Source organism: Trachymyrmex septentrionalis, unplaced genomic scaffold (genome assembly GCF_001594115.1).
Source record: "Trachymyrmex septentrionalis isolate Tsep2-gDNA-1 unplaced genomic scaffold, Tsep1.0 scaffold74, whole genome shotgun sequence".
In the NCBI taxonomy this organism is placed as follows: Eukaryota; Metazoa; Arthropoda; class Insecta; order Hymenoptera; family Formicidae; genus Trachymyrmex; species Trachymyrmex septentrionalis.
The window spans coordinates 993,562-1,018,826 of NW_017305927.1; the positions used below are offsets into that span (position 1 = coordinate 993,562).

A 25,265-nucleotide genomic window follows, 5' to 3' on the forward strand; every position below is an offset into this window, starting at 1 on the left:
GTAGAGACAGTCAACGACGAAGCCAAGCGACTGAAAGAAAAAGGAGTAAATATTATTATAGTTTTGAGTCACTGTGGATTGGATGTGGACAGGATCATGGCTGCGAAGTGTCCTTTGATCGATGTAATCGTCGGTGGTCATTCACATACGTTTCTTTATAATGGTCTGAAAGCAAAATCTTTTATATTAGTCAAATATAAATTAAATATTTATATACAATTTTTTTTATTACGGATAGATATGTATGTACAAACTGTAAAAAATATCACTGATATTCATATATCGCTCAATTGCTAGGATAACGACACAATTAAAACATAGTCATTCTTTAGCAGCTTGTAGAGAAAATGTAAAGAAAATGTAAAGAAAATGTAAAAGAAAACGTAAAGGAAATGTAAAGGAAAAAAAAAAATTAAAAGAACATACTTTTATTCCTCTAACTACAATCAGTTATTATATTAAAATTGTCAACAATCAGTTATTATACTAAAATATTTCAAAATTAAAATTTAAAAAATATTTTAATAATTTAAAACATTGAAACTCATTTTCTGAAAAAATTGTATCGTTGTAATAGCAAATGAGTGTTATCTTAATATAGCATTAAAATAGCATCAATTTTTTTTATTGCAGGACCTCCGCCTTTTATCGATATACCACAGGATGAATATCCCGTGGTCGTAACGCAGAATGAAACAGATAGAACAGTTCTTATCGTTCAAGCAGCTGCTTATACAAAGTACGCTATTCAGTCAGTTTGAGGATATAGTAAGAGAATCGTTAAAGAAGGTCAATTGCTATCTTATGTCACGAGGTCGGCTTTGATTAATTTGTTTTTATTGCAATAATTTGACGGATAAATTTATTTCAAATTTATCGAAAGAATCCATATTTAAAATTCGTATTATCGCTATTATTACGTATGCATACACTATTAGACATCAAAGGCGCAGCAATCCCTTGAGTTTAAAAATAACATTTTGTTATTTTTAAACAACGCCTACATATATTGATGTATGCACTTAGTAAATAATAAACTAATTTTGTCAAATTTAACACATTTTCTTGAGTTAAATTGTTTAACTCCATTAATTAAATTAATAACATACTAAAAGCAGCAGCGATCCATAGAAATAATAGAAACTAACTCAAATTGAGTACAAATTGATACTATAAATTTAAGTATTTAATCGTGTATGCGATAAAGATTTGTAATTTTTATTTGTTTTTTTTTTTTAAAGATATTTAGGTAATCTGACAGTGTGGTTCGATGACCAAGGTGAGGTTGTTGATTGGGATGGAAATCCTATTCTCCTAGATCAATCCATCGAAGAAGGTAAGCCTTGATTTTAAGAATTAAATGTTTTATTATTATTTATGACAATAAATACTCAACACAATGCTTAAAATAGTTTAAATACAGTACAAAGCGATACTTAAAATAATGCCTAAAATATATTATATATAGATCTGGAAATCTTGGAAGCTTTGAAGCCATGGAAGAAAGTAGTGGATGAAACGGCTTTAAAAAAAGTCGGTACAACGAGAGTCTTACTTCTACACAATTGTTACAATCAAGAATGCAATATAGGAAATCTTATAACCGACGCCATGGTGAATGCGGTACGGAGGACACTCTTTGCAATATTCTATATCTTTAATTAAAATGGAAAAAGAATTAAGTTGGAAAAAGAATTAAATGGAAATTGCCTTAATTTTAGGTTGTCGACGATGCCAAAAATAAAACTCATTGGACATATGCAGCGGTGGCCTGCATGAATCCAGGAGGAATTCGTAGTTCCCTTGAGAAGTCTGATATTACCTACGGTGATCTGATGATGGTTTTACCTTTTGAAAACACTTGGGATACTATTGAATTGAGTGGAGAATCTATTAGAAAAGTCAGTAAAAAATTTTGTGTTATAATTCTTTAATACTCTATTTAAAAAACGAAAATTTTAGATATTTAGAATATTTGAAATATTAGATTCTTTGTCTTAATTTACAATAATATACTGAAAACAAAAGATTGGTTGCTGCAACAATTTAGATAGTAAAATATAGCATAACATTTTTATATAACTGCAGCAACCAGTTTTCGGTTGTAGCAGAAAATTTTTAGTTGTTAGCCTGTCCGCAATGTCAGTATATGATTTCGATAGGCTAACGCAACTAAAAATTTTGCTGCTACAATCAAAAACTGGTTACTGCAGCCATGTAAAAATGCTATACCATTATTTTGCTATCTAAATTGTTGCAGCATCCAATCTTTTCTTTCAGTGCGAATTATTAAATAAAATCGAGCACTATAAAATAGTGTCAGACAGAATGACACATGAACTGAAATATGCGGTAACAATGATTTTCAAAAATACAGAAATCGAATAATAAATTGAATAATAAAATGAATTTTACTTTGTTTTGTAGATTCTAGAAATGAGACAAATGCTAGTCTGGTCCGGACTAAAAATTACTTACAAGAAAGTAAACGAAACGCGATCTCTGGTTAATGTTAAAATTAGGTAAACTCTTTTATTGCCAAAATTTTTTGCCGTAAAGATGAAAGTATTGTTTTGTGTTAACTTTAATTTCTCTTGACATATCGATAGATGCCAGGCTTGTGAATATCCAGTATTCGAAACCTTGGTAGACAATCAATGGTATAGAATGGTGATACCAAATTTTTTGTGGAGCGGCGGAGACAGCTTTCGCATTTTTAAAAATGAAAGTCGTAATCACAAAACCGGAACAGTCGAAATAAATCACTTTATAAAATATGTAACGAAGATGAGTCCTCTATTAATTGGAACCGAGAGACGAATCAATATTATAGAGTAGAATTGTAAATTTAGAGAGAAAGAGATAATAAAATTTCTTTATTTTTAATAATTAATTATAGAAATAATTTTTTAAACTTAAAGAAAATTACTTTTATATTATAAAATAAAAAATAAAAGAAAAATAATATGTACTAAACTGTATAAATATCTGGTAAAACATTAATAAATCAAAATAAAATACAGATAAAACACATACACACATGTACAAAAAATAGAATTCATTTGATAAGCAGGATATACACGCAGATAACTCCGTGATTCAGAAGCATGATTATTTCCTGCGTTATTTCAAGTTCAAAGTTATAGAATAAAATCATCAAACATATAGTACGTACAACGGTATATAAAAAAATTCTTAATTGTCGACCGAAATGAAATAACTTATACATATATTTTCAAAATATAAAAATATTGTTTTATGCTATCGTATTATTTTCCTGCACTTTTCCTCAATTATTAAAAGATTCAATGAATCGGAATTGAGATAGATTTACACTTAAAAAAGATTTGTGAAGATCGCGTGACAAGAGTAAGAAAGCAGGAAACTCCAGTCGCTTATCTTGCGGTATCTCGAGATCGAGGCAGATGAAGCATTTAAATAATGTATCGAACAGGTGAAATAGCAGCTGTTCGTCCGTGTTCCTGCCCTCAACCAGAATGCGTGAACCGCTTTGTAACATCGGTATGGAACGCTCGTTTTTAACGAAAGAAAGAAAAGATCTGCAACGATTAAAGGAAACTTGATATTATTCCATTATTATATTTATAATATTCGGTATATTTATTTCTATATACATCATACATACCAGTCACTATATAATGAAAATTAAGAATCATTTTATGAAATTCGTGACAATTCTATTAATTATATTACATAATACAAATCACGATTTTAAGGCGTTGTGTAAGAGAGGCGCCGAGATTTATATGCTCTGCTGAAAAGAGAACATCGCCATGGATGTAATCGATTTCAAGTCGCTGTTATTTAGCGCCGGTATTATGAAGTCTGCGTATCGTGATGGATTATTCGAAATCTATGACAGAACATCGGAAGAGATCGCCGCGTATCAATTAAACGCGATCCATTTGTTGCAGGCAGCGTTCTCGGAAACAATGATCGCTACGCAGATTCTCTGCGGAGCAATCAATTACAAACGTACGTGTATTGATGTTTATGTAGAACCTAGCTACTGTTGGAAGATTCAGGATTTAGAAAACATTTGACTTCCCTGATCGAAACTGTTTAATGAACGACGTGTCATGATGACGTACGTAAGAAATCTCGGTGATTTGTATGCCGCCACGTGGAGTGTGAAGAATCTGTTAGATTGTCACATTGTAGTTTCCTGAGGAACAAATCATAATACTACAATACATGAGAAATTGATTTCTGATATAGCTGGATCCTCTAACGGCGATTGTTGCTATCGTTATTCATACTTAATTAACGACAATCAATAGCAAGGATTATTCTGGAAAAAAAGCGCGGCTCTCATTGGTTGATCATAAGTATTGTAGAATTGTTGTTACATCTATTTCTACTAATGTAGATCAACTTTAATATCGATTTAATTCACTCTCCATTTTTTTCTAATTCTTAGACCTAAGTAACTCAATGAGCGGAATGTCTAAAATCTACGCATAAGACAACTTTGAGATATCTTTAAGAATTCTTTACAAAACATGTTTGAGGTATTTCATAAAGAATTCTGAAAGATTTAGACATTCTGCTCGTTGGGAAGTAACTAACAATAAGTTGAACCAAGATAAAAGTTAATCTATATAGATAGGGGAACAGGCATTTTTACGGGCAAAAAGAAATCTCAGGGAATCTTGATGAATCGTGAAGGCGTGCTTCTGTTACACGCGATTTGCCGGATGTTTCGCGAGCGTCACGACGACAATGAGGAGGCTGCGAGAAAGCGATGGCCGCGGTGCGACGTCTGGCAAGGAAGTCTGCGCGGAGGGCGACCGGGAGGCAGCTGTGCCGCGAAGTCGCGCAATCCCGAGAGAGGAAGAGGACAGAGAAGAAAAGGAGAGATGAACAAAGTGTGTAAATGGATGCTGAACAGAGACAGTGTTGAGATTGGCAGTGCCGTCTTGCAGAGCGGTCGACAGAAGACAAGTATGAAGATTACTTGTGACAGATTACTTGTGCCTATAAGTACGTGTGACATAGCTTTTCTATTTTCGGACTTCCGATTTTATTTAGTTAAATTCATTTTCTTTAGTTAAAACATATATTAGGGGAGGAAAAAAAAAAGATAATTCCTGATGATTTAGATTTAAAAAAATCTAAAAGTAAAATAAATATGTGTTGTGTATCATTTGATTTTACTATTAGAAAATCTAACTAAATGAAATTGAACTATTAGAAAATAGCAAATGGCTGTCGAAAGCGAGAAAAATATAGGATAATATAAAAAATACAAAAAGTGAGATAAGATAGTATATGTACGTGAAAAGAACGGCGTTTAAATATTAAAAAATATATAGTTAGATACAAATGTAAAAATATTATAATTACGTTGGATTATCAAAATTATTTTCAGATTTGATCTACCTAAATTTTTTAATAATTTAACAATCCATTTTTCCGTATAATAATTTATTTGAAAAATATATAGAAAGTACATATTAAAATATATACTATAGAAGTATTGCAAAATTATTTATTTTTATAAATTACACTATCGTTCAAAAGTTTAGAGTACTCTATAGTTTTTGAATAAGAACACAAATGGATTCTTCACAAATATAATTTTATGAAAAGAAATCAATTTTTATTTCTAAACGTACATTATTAGAATAAAATTTTTATGATTAAAGCAATATAAACTTTCGCACATTTACAGTGTTAGTAAATGAAATTAATTAGAAAAATATAATTTATTTTTATAAGTGTTACACTACCGCTTAAAAGTTTAAAGCACTCTATAGCTTTTAGATAAAATTTTTCAATTTAAATTTAGAGAAACGTTTCAAACTTTTAAACGGTAATGTAGTGTAAATATTGTACTTTTGAGTAAATTGGCTCAATAAAAGAATTTTTCCTGAGCATTTGGCAATCGCGCGACGCGAGATGTTAAAATTGCAAAAAAAAAACTTATCCAAAGGAAGTCTACGGTTTCCGCCACTCGAGCGTTCGGTTAACCTACAAGTGCGAGAGAATCGGATGTGAATCGACGTACATTCGGAACATTCGTAAGACAGAGATAGGAAGCTCGACTAAGGAAGAAGAGGATCATCTGAGGCGACGGTCGAGAGACAGAGAGAGAGAGAGAGAGAGAGAGAGAGTACGAGCGAGCGTGCGCCGGGGACTGTCATGGAGGCAGATCTGCCTGGCAGGCAGGAGGGTCTCGACCTGCAGTACTCGGCATTACCTGCCAGCGCGTGAGGCACGCCGGCAGCTGGCAGTGTGTCTCCCAGTGTCTCCGAAGTCGCGGACACCGATGGGTCGCGGAGTAGCTCGCACGAGTAGGAGCGCGTGGTGAGGCGGTACCAAGAAGACTCGGTACCCAGGAGTCTCACTCTCTCTCTCTCTCCGGGAAACCCGGAGCACGACACGGGCGAGCGAGAGATTCGTCAAGTGTGCGCGTAACATCGCCGCGTAACGTCGCGCGCCGTGTCGGTGAACACGCGTGTCAATTCGCGGCCATCAGCCCGTACTCCGGGAGACGACGATACATCCCGCGACGACGGCGACGACGACGACGACGACGAGGACGAGGACGCCGGTGCGGGAGGTGGCGCCCCCGGCGCGAGCGGTCCCAGGAGAGCGACACGTCGCGATACGATCGATCCGTCAAAAGCCGTGCAGTAGCGGCACGCAACCCAAGCGGCGGCGTACACGCGAGACCGCCCGCCCGCTGGCGATGGAGGAAATGTGTTGCTCGTGACGTCACGGAATTCCTCCTCGGTGCTGCTGCTGCTGCTGCTGCTGCTGGAGTAAACGGCCGCGAGCCCTTGTCATCGTGCCTTCTTCCTCTCGCGTAGTCGATACTCTCGCGGATACTTGCGTTCTATCGAGGAGAAATCCTCGGAGGAGAGCGAGAGAGAGAGAGAGAGAAGCGCGCGCATTCGGTATATAACGACGGTAACGCGTCGGAAACGGAGCAAGAGGAACGAAGTGAGAGAGGAAAGTAAGAAGATAGATAGAGCGAAAAGGAGAGCCGCGGAGGAGCGGTGGAGAACGTGGGCGTTGAGTGATTGTTGTCGGTGCTAGTTTCCATCGGCAGTCATGAGAGATACGAACGATATGATGGAGGACGCCCTGTCGGAGGTACGTAACAAACCGATACGTACATAAATCGGCCCCGCCGCGGCGTCCTCGCTTTCGCGCGGATCTTTAGATTAATTATGCCGTGAGTGCATGTTTTCGCACCGAGGAACAAATTTCCCGTGTCGCTTCAACGCTTTAAACCTCCGCGGTTAAATGATATCGCGGCGCATTTAAATCGTCCCGAAGAAAAAAAAACCTGGTTCGTAGTGTCCGTGAAGTACCGGATGTTTTTTCCATTACGGATTTCTCACGAGTGATTTGAAATTCTCGTTGAAATAAAGCGATTGTCATTTTTGAATAAATTATGATTGAGAATTAATTTTTGAAGCTGTAGATTTTACTGGAGTTTTCATATTGGAGATTTACGTCCGGTTCTTTCAATAATACTCTGTGAAACTTTTAGAATAAATCTCACTCTGAAAAGTGAAATCTCGCTCTTAAAGATTGAAAATTGAGCCACTTCTTTTCAAGATCGGCTCAATTTTCACTTTTTAAAGTCAGATTCCAGTCTAAAGAATTTAGAGAGTAGTTTAACTTTAATCTCAGTTCAACCAACTCTTTATCTTTTTCTAGTTGTAAGAATTAGAAAAAGATGGGGGAGATAAGGTAAACAGAGATTAAATTTAATCCACATTCGTGGAAATGGACATTAATCACGAAAATTTATGATGGCAGCTTGAAAAGATGTCATGAATAATAATACTTCTTGGTATCTTCGTAGAATAGCAATTATTTTCAATTTGTCGTTATATACATAGGCAACAGGATATTTTCTAATTTTGAAATAAATCTTTCGCTGAGAGAAAATGTTCTGTATTTGGAATTATTATTCTATATAAGAAATAAAAATCTTATATAATATAGATTACACGGAAAGAAAAATACCGCTATTTGTAACTGTAATTGCATGATAAAATAATTGTGGTTAAATTTTATTTTCAGATATTACTGATATAATTTTTTTTATAACAATAATAATAATTATTACATAGAACCATTATTTATATATGGAACTATTACTTATAGATATTTAAAAGAACATACAGTTGACATCGAAAATGACTATAATCTAATTTTTTTATGCCAACTATATATTTGTTTTAGAATATGCAGTACTACAAATATAATTATTAGATATTACTAACATCATAGTAATAATAACTATAAAATGGTCTTCCAGCTATAATTACTTTACCGTGCAATTATAGTCATAAATATCAAACACTTTCTCTTACAGAAATCTAATATTGACCAACTTAATACTGACTGAAAGACAGTAATTAATTATTTATTACGTAGTAAAAACATTATTGTTCATAGTTTTTAATATTCGAAATAAGTAATTAATTACGTACCTTTCAGTAATAAATTAGGTTTCTGTAAAGGTTTCTTTCATGGCCAGCATAATTATAAACTATTTATCACGCTATACACAGAGAATAATAATTCTGTGTGATTTTGAAATAAATCTTAATTTATCATTCTGTCTAGAAGATATCAATCTAAATAGATTAAGATTTATTTTAAAATCATAAAATGTTTTTTCTGTATACACTGTAATAAATAGATTAAGGCATTAAAATCTGCTAATATATGACGAGGATTTCATGAATAAACAGACAGTTTTTCTCAAAACTTTTGCTGTCTGTTGACTATTATCTAATTACGCCGAATTAGATAACATTGACATACTTTTGTGTCAATTAACAAACACGATAAGCGCTTTTATATCATTTTTACGATATATACTCATCTCGAAATTTATATCCTCGCTTCTATTTAAACATATCGCGTTAATTTAATGTTTATCCGTAATAATATTTTTGCTATTTCTCGTTGGAGCGGTATTCTCGGAAAAATTCCAATTCACCGTCCGATAATCATCTATATTTACGATCACATCGTGGAATGCATCGCGTGGCTGTAGCGCGACGCGTTCGGCTGCCAAAGTGCACCTGCTCGAAATCGATTGCGAACAGGCGAATCGGTTTTTTATTCGTTCTCCATCGCGTGGCACGTTCGTTTTCGATGCGATTGCGAAACGAATCCCTTTTTTTTTCCCCCTCGCGATATAACGCGAGGATCGATGGATTCGAATAATCGTGTCCTTTCTCTCGGTCGCTTTTACCATCCATCTATTAGAGTGACATTCGAGCTCTATATGGAGGTGCGGCGACAAACGCGTGAATTCCGCACGCATTCGGTGATTTAAATCTTCATTGAAGCGAAGATTTCGAGCTCTCTCTCTCTCTCTCGTCCGCTCGCGACGTAAATAGTTTCCGATTCTATCTGTGCGTACATTTGATTTATGCAACGCGGGGGAGGACGCTGCAGAGACACCCCTTTCTTCCTGATTTTCCCACCCACTTGGCTCGGCGTTTCCCAACCCCGTCGGGGTGTCGGTTATTAACGACAAAAGGGGCGTATCGATTTACACGCGCATTCGTTATTACCTGTTTTCCGAGACTATGGAATTAGATACAACAATTTCTGTATACGAAAATCGCTATCTTTACTGAGATGTTTTTTATTTTGTTCCTTTCGTTTTTACACTCGTATTTTATTACATTATCACGTGTCCATTGTCCCGATACAATTGGATGTATGTAATGTAATTTTACTGTTTACGAATCCTAGATCCGTTTTAGATTCTAAGCTCTTCCCTCTCTTGGTTAGCATCTACTTACTTATTTATCTCTCGATTCCAATCTTCTCGCGAGTCATCTCGCTGCGAGTTTTCTCGCTTAAAATTCTATCGAGACGACTCTGGGGCGAATTAGAATTTCAAATTGAATCCTATTGCGCGAAGGATGCGCCCTTTTCTGCAGTTAACTACATTCTCGATGTCTGTGCTTCTTCGAAACTTTGAAAGAAAGAAAAATTCTCCGCGAGAAGTGCGATTTTGCATAAAATGTAGCAGTCACTCTTGGTGCTTCGTCCCGTTTCTTCGTAGTTTCAACATTTGTATATTGCACGAAGAGAAGAAATCTCGAATTCGTTCCAATGATTCTCTAGAACTTCGATTATCTTTCAAACTTTTTTCATGTTTCTTCTTGTTCGCAACATTTCTCGTTGAATCTCGTTTAACTTAATTTAGAGTTTTTTCAATCTTTGAGAATGGAAAGTTAAATTAAATTTGTTTTCACAAAAAGAAGACTTTTATATATTGTATATTTTACTAGTAATAAGATTAATATCCTAAACTGTTTGGTTTAAATTATTATAAATTAGAAAAGAAGTAAGGAAGTTGTCATTTGTATCGAATCACAGCTTTATGAAAATATTTTTTCAATCTTGGCAAATAAAACCGCAATTAGTATTATAATATCATACTTATAGTATAATTAATTGTCAAAATTATTTCTATTTTAATTATAATATATTCATTATAATATTCAAGGATTAACTCAATTTACTTTCAACGGATTGTGTATTCGACCTTTCTGTAAAATAAGCTATTCATTTACGTTGTTTAAATCTCGAAATATACGGTGCGATATTAAATTTTCCGCGAAACATTCCTTAAAATCCACCCTTATAATCCTCATAATCCTCATAATTTTAATATTCTCTTAAGACTCATTTTTCGCGGCGTCCCTCGAATTTGGAATATCGGTGGCATTATCTATAGCGTTTTACGTTCTTACATCTGTCTGCCTGGCAACTAATAAAGAGACGACTGCATCGAAGTAGTCAAACGTGTCCTTTTGCTATGTGCTATACTTATACCTTCATGCATTCTGCCTGTGTTCTATTTATACATGAAATGACTTGATAAAGACGAGACTGTAGAGAATTCTGGCCGTCTTTTGCGAGAATATGACTTTGAATGGAAAAAAAACTTTGAAAGATTGAATGCTCTCTTTAAAATTGCTTTGATTTTTAGGATTCTTTAATTATTAATCGCTTGCTTTCTACCTTCGATCGGGGGGATTAATGAAGTTCAGTTAATCCCGTTTTTTTTTTCTGAAGCTTTAATTTTCACACTGTAGTGTTATCGTATCTTGATATCCTTGAAGAATATTTTAGTAACTTGATGTGTAACTCGTTACGATTTTTTTACAGATGATAGTCACACATTCCCGATCACTTGCTTTATCTGCGCTAACATATAAACTTCGTTTACGATCTTTTATTTCTGCCGCGTGTCGCGTACTATGTCGCGATGCAAATTAATTAGATGAGTTGGTAATCTGCGCGAGACAAAGTTGCTTCGGTGCACCTTGCAAAAGAAAGATAAATTGCGAGTTATCGTTACTTATTTCAAAATTTGCATGCTATTTTGGATAACTCAAACGAGAACAACTTGAACGAGATAAAAATTTCTTTAACATGGAAGGCCAAGGAAATCAATTCACATTAATCAGTTTATCTTAAATTGAATTGTATTTCCACTGAATATTTTACCCGAATGAAAAATGAGTATACCCGACATGATATAGATCGATCATCTGACGTGATTTACATTTGCCCAGATGATTCGTTTTTTTAAATATTTTGGACAGATATTAAAAATGTAAAAATAAAATTCCTGTTCTATATAATAATTCTATAAAAAATTGGGTTTTGATGAAATGCGTTTTTACATAAAATATAGTTTGTAATATGGAAAATAAAAGATATTATTTACATAAAGCTCAGTAATGAACTTTTGAGTTATAGTGTATTAAAAATCTAAAACTTGTGCTCTTACAGAAGATTTCTGATACATTATTATAGCTCAAAAACTATCCATTATTGAGCCTTGTATTTATAATATCTTTTTGTTTACTGAATTATATATAAAAAGAATTAATTTTTTTCACAGAGATCTAATTTTTCATCTGATTAGTGCGGTAATTCTTTTCCCATTATCTTTATTATTTAAAAATTAAAAGAAATTATATATGAAGCAAATAGATATTGGAAGACTTTAGCAATAAAGGCTGAAAAATATGTATAGATGACAAAAGATTGTAAAGTTAAATAAATAATTTACAGATCGGAATATATGTATAGTTTTACTTTTATTAAACGTCATCTCTTGTATATTTTTTTATCTTGTTCAATTTTGCAACTATACATTTTTGTTGAAATATTATCAAATAGATATAATTATAATTTATTATTTTACTGATAGTCGGGCGTGTCTACAATTCGTTAACTAAAGTAAACTCGCGTTTTACTTGCGATCGATAGCCCAAATATTATGTAGGTATTACGAAAGGCTTTCGTCGCGTGCTTTCATTTGCGTGTATCAATTGTATTTAAACATACTTACCCCCGTTTTTCTCTGTGATGACGATAGCTCCATAGCTATAATTCAGCCAAAAATATAAATTTGGAGTCATGCGAGATATGCATATTGACCGAATACAATTCAGCTTGATATCTAGCAACTTGCATCAGAATTGTTCCTGGAACTCGAAACGGTCCATTCACCTTTATGAGACGAAAACTCATAAAGAAGATGATTCCAAAATCTATTTTCACTCCTTCGTGTATTGATTAGAGCGTACTTTATATTTCGGTCGCCTCGGTTATGCGGAATAATACGAATGCGAGGAGTCGAACATGAATATGCATGCGAGTTTTATTGCATCGACTTATTCGTAGAAGTTTAAGTAGAAGAGATATCAACGACAAGATATTATTTACAGTTTTCGTGTTTGCTGCACTTTAATCTTTTATGGATTCGGGTCCGTTATTTTCTCGATAATCCGTAGAAAGTATTAAAGGAGAAAATTTATAATAATGTCTCATTTGCGTATAGTCGATCTATATCGGACTTGCTCCTAATTTAAAGTAAAACGGAATATTATGGTGAAGATTAGTCTCGCGATCGAATGTATCAGGCTCGTTTAAATTCAATACATTTCCATAACAAGGCAATTAATTGCGAAAGACTGTGGATAAATCGATTCCGGTTATGGTCACAACTCATTAAGGCTATTTTCTGTAATGGCGATAATTAGTACGCGATAAGCAAAACGAAATCGGAAGTGATCTCGCATTTCTTAATATTTTTAATGTCGTTTCTGACCGTAATCACTGTTAGAATAAATAAAAATGAAAATTTATATAATACACATTAATTTACACGAATCGATAATTTATGCATGAACAACATTGCTATAATTTTGTCGTTAAAATTGCAAATATGCTGCAACACTATTCTTTACATATCTTTTAATAGTACCTGTATGAAATTGGCTCTCAACTTTACAAAAAATTTTTTTACAGCTCATTCGATGGTTCATTGTTTGTACATGTATGTACATATCAAATTTTTGTTTGCACACTTCCAATAAAAAAGTTATTCAAAAAACAATTTTAACCTTCCCAACTATTAGGAGCAAATTAAATCGAAATAGTCTCAATCAATAAATTTTTGTGTGCATATTTTGAAACAGGCCGATTTTTTATTTGCGTATCTTTTATTAAAAAGTTATTAATAACCAAAGTTTAGAGAAAGGTTCGAAATGTGTATACATGTGCAAACAATGAGAAATCAAATGAGCTATAGAAAGTTAATATTTCATAAAGTTAGGGAGGCTAACTTTACACAGGTCCTAACAGCTTCTCTATAAATAAAAAATATTAATTATATTCATTTTATAAAATTATTTTGTTATACAATATTATACGTTATCATATTTTTACTTCATAGCTTATCATAACTTATAGCTTATTACAGCTTGCGTGACGTATTAAAGGTCTACTTAGGTGAAAATCGCGATCAATCGTCATTATGTTGGCAGTTATTTGATCAGTATGTTTACTGGCGATCACCGTTTATGTTTCTTTTTCGGTGCAATTGCCACTCTTATGTTCTCGTCATAACCAGCGACATGATCATTTTAACCCATTCGCGAACTTTCTCCGTGTTCTCGCTTTCACCGATCTAAGGGAATTCGCATTGGTGTGTTCGACTGGCAAGATTGATTTATATCCATCCGTCCATCACAGAAAAACTTTTCTAAAATTTTCTTCCCATTTATGAGCCCTTCTATGTATAAAATTCAGTATCTTTTAAATTGTATTTTAACCTACTTTTCCAAGAGGTGCATAAATAATAGAGGCATCTTTTTATGCAAAATACAATGGAATGCACAATACAATTACTAGTCTATTTTTCTTTTATATATTGCCAGTAATTGTGCCATCTTGTAAAATATAGTTTACTACAATTGGAACCGATTTATAGTTTTTTGAGTTGCAATCTAAAAATAATAAATTTTCAAAATTTTACAAAGAAGCAAATGCGTTCGTAAATTTCATTTTTTGGATAGTTGGTAGTAAAATCTTTTATAAAAGATTGAATAATATTATCATTGGACTATCAATTTTTCTCATGTGTATTTGCCGCGCAAAACGTAGGTGAAAGTCTAAATAATAACGATCTGACAGTATAAATTCTATTGAGAGAAACGACCAAAGACAAACTAATAATAAAAGATGTTAAAATATTATTAATTATATTTAACGTGTTAGATATAGTAAAAATTAAGCGAAATTAGTTTACAAAGTTTTCTTTGATCATATATGATTTACAAAAATATAAATTGAATTAAACATAATAAAAAATTAAATGTGATCACAAAGATAAGAATTGATAAAATCATATTTAATTGTAAATAATTCTATAATAAATAACACAATTTAAATCCATTGTCTTAATAATATTGTCACCTAAATTCCGAAAAAGAATATAATGAATTTAAAATTAAGGATGATTAGAAAGAGTTCTATTGATATACGTATTAAAAGCCAACATAATTAGGTGAAAGTATTGATGATTTTCTACTGTTAATCCATTTATAATAATTGCTTGGAACGTACGTATTATGTATAGAGCTATGATAAAGTTAGAAGTAAATTGGTAAATTATTGTGGATCAATTGCATCAATTAACATAATGTAATAAAGATTATAAATATTATATCATTTCCAGATAACAAGCCAATATCATTTGTCGCCATTTTGACATCAAGATCGCTATTTGGGTTATCTGTCATTTATCAAAATATGGAATATTAAATATATGAAGAAAAGAAAAAGGGAAACGAAAAAAGATAGCATTAATATTAATAATATATAAATATACTGTTTTGTAATGGACATTAAGAGATAATGTGATATATGTATATATATATATCTTCCTCTGAATATAAAATATTTATTTTTTAAATTATATTTCTAAAATATATTGGAAAATATATGTATGTAAAGGAAAGGTATTTTGTATTGTGAGTCCTCTTTTGTAAATCTACAACTTATAATTTATAATTCTGACATCAAGGAGCTTGTCATCGACGAGAGAAATCATTACGATCGTATTATCGTGGATGATAATTATTTCGGGGAAAGCTTTTCTCGATCGAAGAAATTGCCACTAACAGCGTTTATTCCTCGTGAATTACAAAATTTAATGGCAAATTGATGGTTTGGAGACTACTCCGAGTGTCATTAATGTCATTGCAGCATTGCACAAAAGTTATATAAATAATGGCATTAATAATTCTGATCCAAATTGCAGTAATTCACAACATATATTAAATTCTTGTTTTAAATTAACAGTTGCGTTGAATTTGAAGATTTCTAAATAAAATTTTGCGTCTGTTACGATGAATTATTATATTCTAACGTATATTTATTTTAATTATTTATTTTTACCGTTATAACGTTTTTATTTTATTTAGCTTTAAGCTTGACGTTTATTACATAATTTATAGACAATAGAGAATTTCCTTTTTTGTATTATAAATCTTTTCCTTTTTCTTTATATTATATTCTTTGTGCAGGACACGATGATGGATTGTGGAGGAGATAGTGGAGAAGATAGCGGAGGATTAGAAGACTTCGTCAACTTATCCACTAATATCACGGATAATTCACGTACAATACAAGGTAATTTATTTATTGTATATCTTTTATGGATCTAAATATTATCTATATACGTTATAAATATTCGCACCTACAATCAGATAATTACATAATTGTAAAAATAATTTATTAAAAATGCAGATCTTATAATCGACGAGAAGTTGTAATATGCAAATTTTAATGAAAACATGATAACATCAATTATGTTTACGCAGTATGTTAATTTTTTATTAATGTGATTTTAAAAAAATTACATTGTTATTCAATTACGATAAAACATGTATACTATTTTTATCATGTGTCTTTGCCTCCTCTTTTTGTGAAATTGTTTTCCGAAATACGGAACAAATTCAAGTTGACCCATGGACACGATAAATTTGGTCTTTCTTTAAAACTTGAAGTGGAAATATTTTACGACGTCGTATATAAGGGAGTATTTGCTGTAGAAAGAAAGTTTCTCGCGCTCTAGAAAATCCTTACATTCCAGTGAAAAACGTCGCTAGTATTTCCTATAATACCGTTGGACCCTACCATCTCCTTTTAACGTTTTTTTTTTTTTTTTTTATAGCAAGAACATAGCCATAGTAATTTTTGTTTCTTTGCAATTTGTCGTAGTAAAAATGTTCCGTGAACAAAATTGTTATAATAAACCTATAAGCACATAAATTTTTCTATTCGGTTTATTTCTTAAAGTTTTATTTAACATTAAATTAATTGTTATAATAATATATAAATAATAAATATTAACTTATTAGCCATTTTTAGAAGAAAAAAGAGTAAATTCTACAACAATCGTTTTCTTCTTTAGAAAAAAAAACTTTAAGCTCATATTTTTAATTATGTCTTTGTGTAAACAAATGTTTGTTTCTTTATTTATATAACAGCTTATTCGTATAACAGAATCTAATTAGTTTACTAAATTAAGAGATTTTCAAGACGATAAAATGATTCGTCAGAATAGGAGCGGAATATTCAAGTCGCCTCGATTAAAACTTTTAATAAGGTGCAAATGACGTAGATACCTTCTGTAATAGCATAACATTGCGAAACTTTGTACCCGTATTTATTCGTAAAGCGGTACGCGCGAGTGAGCCATTAAAATTTATTAGGTCGACGTCATTAATCACGGAATATAAGTCCGGGTACTGCTCGCTAGGAGAATAGCTTTGCCGCTTATACTACAGCTCGGCCGATCTTCTCCTGAAATATGAATTTTCTATGCTAATGTCGGCTTTCTATGTACGTACAGCTACAAGAATTTCTATTCGCCAACAAGAATTATGGCCCTCCTTCGTCAGAGCAATTTTAGACGATATCACTTAAATGATTTAGATTATAATATAACTTCAAAATGCACGTAAACAAGTTTACGGCCGCCGCGATGATGTCGATTGATTGACTGCGATAAAAATCGATCTGCGTGTAATTTAAGCCACAATACGCCATATCATTATTGACGATCGAGAATAATAATTTTATAGCCGTATTATCATAAATCGCATTATTTATTCATGCGTAAAACACAAATAATTTCGTTGTTTAAAGATTATTTCAAACGTCAGATATGATAACAAATTAATAAACATTTTAGAGTTAACAGAGTATATTTTATACATTTTATTATATATATAAATTATTTATTAGATTAGATTAGAATACAATTAGATTAGAATACAAAAAAACGTTTCGATAAGTTGTGACAATAATCGGTGCACATTCTTGAGATGAAATGTCATAGCTTTTACGGTAACTCTATTACTTTCTATCTATAATATATTTCAGTCTACATTTTATATAGGGGTAAAAACAAACGGTTTGTTCGTTAAGTGCCTTTCAATTGTCCCTTTAAATCGTCGCTTAACCTAACCTAACCTAAACTAAACTTTACGTCCCGTAGACTATAGGAACAGGACATTTAAATGTGGGTATCCCTGTGGGAACGTCCGGCACAGAGAGTCGCATTGATGCCTCTTGAAGAGGGAGAGAGAAAGAAATGTTTGTCCGAAAAAAAGAAGAATCAACGAACTCGCTCTCGCGACTGGTCCAGACTTTTCTATTATCGTCAAGAAAAAGAAAAGAACAAGTATGACGGTCGTAATATACGCTTGTCAGTTCGAAAAAACTGTTGATCAACTACCCTCGTAACGTCGAGAAAATAATATAGGAATAATGAAGACATTAGATAATTTGTCTAAATATTTTCTTCCGATTTTTTTCGATTTTTTCATTAATTTGGATTACTACTAAATAAAAATAATTAATTTGTATGTTTTATTTGTTAAAAAAATTTGACTATTATTTTTTTTTACATGAAATTTTCATATAATCGCATTTTAAGTTTTAAATAATATTATTTATTGTTTTAATTTTTAATTCGATGTATTTTTTATATTAATTATATTGTATTTTATATATATATATATATTTTTTTTTTTAAAGTTGAACTAATTTTCTTTAAATATATTTCTTCATATGTCATTTATTAAATTATTTCGATAACTGTAACGTTAATAACATTAATCCATTAAGTTCTTCTATTCGAACTCCGCGGCTGAACGTACTTAATTGATTGCCACTTTTCGATCAAAATCGCTCCCGTTCCCAGGAACAGGTATCTCAAAGTTACCCTCGCCGGAGAAACGACCTTTTTGCTCTCGCGGTGGTGTGTGAACGGCGAGTAGCACACACGTACGGTACCGATGCAACGAATCACATTATGATACCACCACACACGGATGAGGGAGATGAGAAAGCGGAGAGGACTCGTGCGAAATGCGGCGATTCGCAGAGCGGATGCGACAGGGTGTGGGTTTCGGGCGACAGGTAGTTCCCGTGGGACGTTTATGGGGCAGGATTCCCACAGGACCGCAAAACCGGGCCGTCGGCCTCATTGCGGCGGGCTACTCATCGAATCGCGGTCCGGTTGTTACAATAATGCACTCTCCCGGTCATTGTCGTCGATTCAAAACGCGAGAGTCTCCGCCGCGTCATTTATCGCATGCAATGCACGTCTGAGACGTCTTGTCTTTTTCGGGAGAATCTCAATGGGCGTCTGGTGACTTAACGAGATTCACAGTGGATTACCATTCGCAGAATCAACTTCTTTATTCGTCCGCGAAATATTTTTGATATACATTGTTAAATATCAAAAGGTCAATGGTAATCCAATCTCTTAAGTTAAAAATAACATTTTGTTACTTTTAACTTTCATGTCAAAACATAAGTCAATCCATTTCTGTGGTTAGTTTCAAAGTAAACGTCCATATTAAACGTATGCACTTAGTAAATAATAAACTAAATTTGAGTTAAATTTAATACAGTTTCTTAAGTTAAATTGTTCAACTCCATTGTTTTAATTAACGCTATATCTATAGAGAAGGAGTGGCAACCTAGAAATGATTAAAAATAACTCAAATTAAATATAATTTAACGTTATGAATTTAATAAGGTACATCTTATATTTTTTAATTTCAAAGTCAATAACATCCATATTACGCACTTAGTAATAATAAACTAAATTTAAGTAAGCTTTAATACATTTCTTGAGTTAAATTGTTCAATTATATTGTTTTGATTAAACTAATAGGAGTAATGACTTACAGAAACGATTAAAAATGACTCAAATTGGACACATTAAAAATTTAAAACTGTACATTGATTCACCAATTGGAATTTATGAAACAAAGTTACATACTCTCAAAATTATATACTATAAAAGCAAAATAAAATCTGAAAAGTCATGTAAATCTTATTGTTATATTGATATTCATTAGCCTGTGTGTTTACAAATTTTAAATTCTAATTTTATTTCATGTGCATTGTCCTAGAATTAATTTTGCTGTTAATTTCATCGAAGGATACCATTACAAAATCGGTCCTTTCCTTTGTTAAAAATTTTTCGAGTCAATCTTCTCGCATTAACAGATAATCTAGGCCGTTTGCAACCTGCGTAGATGCCGCCGAACGGTTACTGACCTTGTTAGGCATGGATGAGGACGATGAGGACCTTCTGTCGTCGGAGGAGGATGAGGGTGTTGAAGTAGACATCGACGAGCTCGAGGAAGACGACGAGGAAACGGATAATACCAAATTATTGCATCAACTCGCAGCCTCTTTAGCCCAGGAACTCAAATATTCCCAGAAACAGTCCTCGAGTAGCAGAGCGGCGTATCAAGATCAAAGTACGATGCACAGCGTGGAGATGTTGCAGGATACGAGTTACCTTGGCCGCGGTTGCCTTCAGGACCAAGTGGATCATCCGAAAACGTCTGTCCGTCAAAACAATTTCGGTCACGGTGATCTTGATTTTTTTGACGATCTCGACGAGCAAAACGCGAATTTCACAAAGTTTACAAATTTTGAGAACTTCCGTCAGGAACCACGCGGTCGAACCCTTGATTCTTCGAGTTTAGATCATCGCCTGTGGACGGATGATTCAGCAGCTACGCAGGCTGCTGGAAAGTCCTTCAGCAATCAGCAGGAGCAGAATCCCGATTCCTGGACGGCAGGATGGAACGCTTGCGCCACCGAGGCACTCCGATATCTCGTCGAAGACGAGGGTCTACCGCTTCATCATCCTACAGTTATTGCCATGAAAAATCACCTAGATCTGCAGAAGGAGAGGGCGTTTATTCAATACACCGGGTATACGGACAACAAGTCGCAAGACATGAGTTTGCTTCTGGATTGATGAGGCTCTAGAATTAAGGTAGAGAGCGATTAAATTTATTTCTTGCGACGTATCTCGTTGAAGAACTTTCGAGAGAGAAATCTGAGATAAATTAATCTTGTTATTTAAATAAAGCGAGCGTAAGAACATGGCATGTTGTGAAATCGTTTGCGCAAGACTCTTCGCTTATTTACATTTTTCTTCTTTTGAAGAAAAATTATACTTTTCTTGAGTCATAAAGATTCATTTTGTACCATAAATAATTCGATTATTATCTGCTTTTCTTGATTTTGCTACTTTCTTACATTGCTGAGAGATAATTAATTGGACATATTCATTATATTTTTTTTGTTTTGTTGAAACATTGCGTTGATTATTAGACATACATTCTGACTGGAGCGTCAATTTGACTCTTGCTCGCAGACGTTGCGAATTGGTTTTTCGGGATCTTTCGACGATTATATTATTATAATCGATATTATTGAATAGAGCGTTCATACGCTGGATCGATATGAACGTTATTTCTTTTTCGTAACGAGATGTTCAACGCTTTGAAATTCGTCAACGTGAACGTCTTAATCAAGAATCATAAATCATTAAAAGAACCTACTTCCAGCAGTTTTAGAATCATCAAACTGTAGAGAAACGTCCGGCGAATCACAACTAGAATTATTCTTAAAACAAATTCCTAGGTTAGCCTGTCGTAACTAAAAAGATGACCGAAAGAATTAAATTACGATAAGCGGGATAATAGAAAAAAGGAAAAGACGTTAAGTACTTGGTATGTATAAGAAAGAAGTGCGATAAGTACATAGTGATCGCCGACAGAATATTGCAGAATTTTTTCGATTATTATCAGACGAAACTTTTTAATACGTTCAAAATTACGTTTATGAAAGTAATAAAAAGAAAATGACAACAATTATTTATTATATACATTAAATCAAGAAATAATTTTTTTCTTGAGTGACTTAAAAGTATCGATTTTTAGAATTGTTGCGACTTTGGAATTTTGTCGGCGATTATACGCGAAACGATTTTTAATCGGACCGTATACGAAGAAATTGGCTACAATGTCGACAATAGGAAAGGAAAACGTGTTTTAGCCCCGAAAATATTGTATATAATTCGGATTATAGGCGAGAGACGACGAGAGCTCAGAGATTTAGATAGGAATTTATTCGGTCGTCAGCGAATCTTTAATTTGTAAAAGAAATTACAGTATCGAAATAACGAGGTTTTACGAGGAGTCCAATTCAGATGACCTGAAATGTGTGTCTTCTTATAATACTAGTAACAAAATTAGTAGTTTCGTTTAAATCAATGTTTGCGTTTAAACAATAATAAGTGCAAAATTATGCACGTCGGCCGCTCGAACACGTCTCAGCCATTGTAAAAAAGCTCACCGTAAAACCTCAGAAATTTCCACATCTTATACTCATTACTTAGATAGCGCGATCATCATTCCTCGTGTATACGAGAAATTGATCGGGATCGTGCATCGATTGCAGCGTCAACGTTGAATTGATCCTGCATTAATGAAACGAGCAAAAGTAAAATAAAACAAGATATACGTGAAACTGATTATCGCCAGTGATTCAGGATCGACGATCAACCTCGATCGTGTGTCACTTGTCGAAGAGACTTTACATCGTGATCGATCGTCCGCAAAGGATCGAGATACGACTGCGAAGTGAAATGCGGAGAAATTTTTGAGAATTCTTTTATTCCGTGCGATTTTTTTAATGGGAAATAATCGACGTTCTTCCCACGCGACCGAATAGTAAGCTGTACATATGTATGATATCGTTTTAACTTATACACGAATATTGTTACTTTTACAATAAAGCTCTGTAGATAACATTGACCAGTAAATAAACGACCGCTAAATTAATTAAGCCCGTCGTCTCGTTCTCGTCTTTCCCAGTCCTTAAACTAAAACTTAGCCGAAGCGGCCATTCAATGCGTCGTAAACGCACTGTCTTTAGGCATTTGCTAGAAATCTGATTTTTTATTACGTTTTAATTAAAATTTTAATTAATCAAATCAGGGGCATAACTCGTAAAAAATCGAAATTTTATCTAAAATATTGTTACTGAACGTTGTGCGTATGTCGCGTTTACATGACGATACAAATAAATGATGTAACACTTTTTTTATAATAAAATGGAAAGTTTTTAATAAGATATTTATCGAGCTAATATATATCAGTATATTCGACTATTTTTCTCAGGTGCTGACTTGTCAGGGAAATTTTTTGTTTTCGATTCGTCGCAACCAGTACCTATATATGTATATACAACGTACACATGTATATACATATGCATACATATATATACGTTTAATTGAAATATATTTGAAAATGTTAATTAGTTTATGTATTAAATTATTAAAAAAAAAAACACTAGACTCCTGGTTAGCAAAGTGAGAAAAAGCTGTTTGGTCGCCCATCGGACGGTTCCCAACGTACCAACGGCTCTCTCGATATGATATGTGATGGGACTCATGGAAGGGAACATACGCGAACGAAGAAACGGTTGTGGATCTGGCACGCGACTAGCTTGAAAGGAATCGGGCACCATGCACCTTTATCGGGGTCGTCCGTCGAGGAGGGATCTCTCTACGCCAATGGGGCATCTGGTGTCGGTTCGTAGCACATGCCATGCATCTGCTCCGTCGAGGTACTTTTGTTGTCTTCGACGTTCGCGTCCAGCGAAAATAAGCCGGGGCAGCAGCCCGCCGACTGCTGTTACCAGGAGAATCTATGTGCTTTCTTTCTTACCGTCTCGCAATCCTCGAAACGCGTTCACCGACCTTCCGGTCGTCCCGCGACGATCCTATGAACGGTTCTATGGGTTTGCTCAAGAGAGACAGAAGGCACCTCGGTGCCTAGGGGATGATAGATGTACCGACGGATGTATCGTCAAGAGAGTTAATTAATTATCTTGCTATATAAAGTTGCTTATATAATTTTATCTCTCAATCAAATCTTTCAAAGTTAGTTTCAAATTAATTTCAGTTGTAATAAATAATGAATGTTGCTACACGACGTGGTTCCACTATATTATTACTCCCTGCCGATGATTACTCCCCTTTCGTCCCTACCGCGGAACATCCCGTTGTTCGAGACGAAGCATGCGGTTTTTTGAATTTTTTTTTTTTTTAACCATATGAAATCGTTTCGGTTTTTTGGGCCAACGCGCGAGAGACGACGGAGGAAGGAGATGATGTACGCGAGTCTCGCGAAGGGGAAAGAACAGCTGTCCCGGGTGGTAACCGTCAGGTGGTATCCCGTCAGCTCGTCAGCTGCGGGGGTGAGAATACGAAAAAAGGGTTGAGGGGACATTGCGCCCGGGCGGCGGCCGTTGACGTTTACGTTTCACGGATCTCTCGTATTGATTAGAAGAAAATCGACGTGTCAAATGTAATACTGTGGCTCCATAACATGAAACACCATGAATATATATTTTAGACGTAAATCTTTCGTAGAAAATAAATGATATATCAAAGTTTCAATATGAAGACTAATTTCAATCAAGCAATATGATATGCAGTATTTTATTTAAATATTTTTTATTCCATTTAAAATACAATCGTTCCAACTAACTTGAGTGTTAATAACTCAATTGAGCGGATTTTATTAATTACATTTCAACGTTAATTTAAAGTAATTAATATTCCAATCCTTCTTTACTACTCCAATTCGCTCTTTTACTTTAAAAGTAATGCAATTCAAAAAATTAACATACGAATTAAAATAATAGATATACAAAGTTCAATCGAAGTAAATCAGTAGAATAAATCAATGTCTATTTGAGCCAACATAGGATGTTACAACAATTAATATTGCATAGTATTTTATCATAACTATCTGTATCTATTCATTTATTTGAGCAATGATAATTATCTTTCTTCTCTAAAATAAGAATAATAATATCAGAATAAGTCAATTCCTTTTCTTTCCTAACTAATTTTGTTCTTTCTATCTTTTGATATATTGCTCCACTTCTTTTTAACGGCATCGCAATCTTGATAAAACCAGAGTAATTCGCGCAGAAACACTGGCGAGGCGGAAGAATTATTCATTATCAACTGGTAAGGAAATTTCTTTATCGAAGACACCTGCAAGTTCCGTTTATAGCGGCGAGTTAAGAGGTGAGTTATGCGTGCAAATGCGGTCGTTACAAGTAGTAGATAACGAAGCAACTTTTAAAGCAAATTGCCACATACATGCCACACGCACGTCGCAATTTTTCCGTCTGTGAAACTTGATTGCTATTTTAATAACGAGCGTGACAAGGTTGCACTCTTAGTCATTGATGATGCAGATAATTTCAAGAGGGACAGATGCGTTGCGCATTCCTCCTTTTTGATATCGTTCTGAATACATAAATCTGAAAGATAAATTCAAAATACAAAAATAATTTATCATTCACACTGAGCTAACAATTTCCTTTCATTTAGAGATTACGTATTAATTGATTGCGAACGAAATGCTATTCTATTCGTTTAAAGTTGCGTAAAAATATGAAAATATGAAAAGCTTTGATAAAATAAATATATATATATTATAATTATAAATTTATATCTTTTATGTGCGCGCATTTAA

The 25,265-nt window shown here is 33.6% G+C and overlaps 3 protein-coding genes across 4 annotated transcripts in view; all 3 read left to right on the forward strand.

Annotated features, from left to right (window-relative positions):
* Positions 1-2,854, forward strand: part of LOC108754018 (apyrase-like) — a 6,538-nt gene extending 3,684 nt beyond the window's left edge. The window contains exons 6-12 of the mRNA XM_018496023.1: positions 1-163; positions 634-739; positions 1,242-1,336; positions 1,469-1,623; positions 1,722-1,901; positions 2,428-2,522; positions 2,610-2,854. Of these exons, the coding sequence (XP_018351525.1) occupies positions 1-163; positions 634-739; positions 1,242-1,336; positions 1,469-1,623; positions 1,722-1,901; positions 2,428-2,522; positions 2,610-2,838 (1,023 nt within the window). The 3' untranslated portion in view covers positions 2,839-2,854. The remainder of the gene's footprint in view (positions 164-633; positions 740-1,241; positions 1,337-1,468; positions 1,624-1,721; positions 1,902-2,427; positions 2,523-2,609) is intronic.
* A 940-nt stretch (positions 2,855-3,794) lies between these two features.
* On the forward strand, positions 3,795-6,021 carry LOC108753972. The gene is made up of 3 exons (XM_018495966.1): positions 3,795-3,996; positions 4,627-4,965; positions 5,957-6,021. Exons 1-3 carry the CDS (start codon positions 3,795-3,797, stop codon positions 6,019-6,021), a joined length of 606 nt encoding a protein of 201 aa, XP_018351468.1.
* An 89-nt stretch (positions 6,022-6,110) lies between these two features.
* LOC108754017 lies at positions 6,111-22,200 on the forward strand. Of its 2 annotated transcripts, XM_018496022.1 has the most exons (4): positions 6,111-6,136; positions 6,889-7,122; positions 15,906-16,011; positions 19,941-22,200. In XM_018496022.1, the coding sequence occupies exons 2-4, from the start codon at positions 7,081-7,083 to the stop codon at positions 20,675-20,677; spliced, it is 885 nt and encodes a 294-aa protein (XP_018351524.1). In that variant the 5' UTR covers positions 6,111-6,136; positions 6,889-7,080; the 3' UTR covers positions 20,678-22,200. The 2 variants fall into 2 exon arrangements, with proteins under 2 accessions (XP_018351524.1, XP_018351522.1); XM_018496020.1 differs by lacking the exon at positions 6,111-6,136 and having other exon boundaries at positions 6,169-7,122.
* The last annotated feature ends 3,065 nt before the right edge of the window (positions 22,201-25,265 follow it).

Bases quoted from the DNA above. Each gene is read 5' to 3' on its own strand.
- LOC108753972 (XM_018495966.1), top strand. From the start codon at position 3,795: ATGGATGTAATCGATTTCAAGTCGCTGTTATTTAGCGCCGGTATTATG. The intron at 3,997-4,626 runs GTACGTGTATTG...TAATCTATATAG, and splicing joins CGGAGCAATCAATTACAAAC to ATAGGGGAACAGGCATTTTT. The intron at 4,966-5,956 runs GTATGAAGATTA...ACTTATCCAAAG, and splicing joins GAGCGGTCGACAGAAGACAA to GAAGTCTACGGTTTCCGCCA.
- LOC108754017 (XM_018496022.1), top strand. From the start codon at position 7,081: ATGAGAGATACGAACGATATGATGGAGGACGCCCTGTCGGAG. The intron at 7,123-15,905 runs GTACGTAACAAA...TTCTTTGTGCAG, and splicing joins TGGAGGACGCCCTGTCGGAG to GACACGATGATGGATTGTGG. The intron at 16,012-19,940 runs GTAATTTATTTA...CAACCTGCGTAG, and splicing joins TAATTCACGTACAATACAAG to ATGCCGCCGAACGGTTACTG.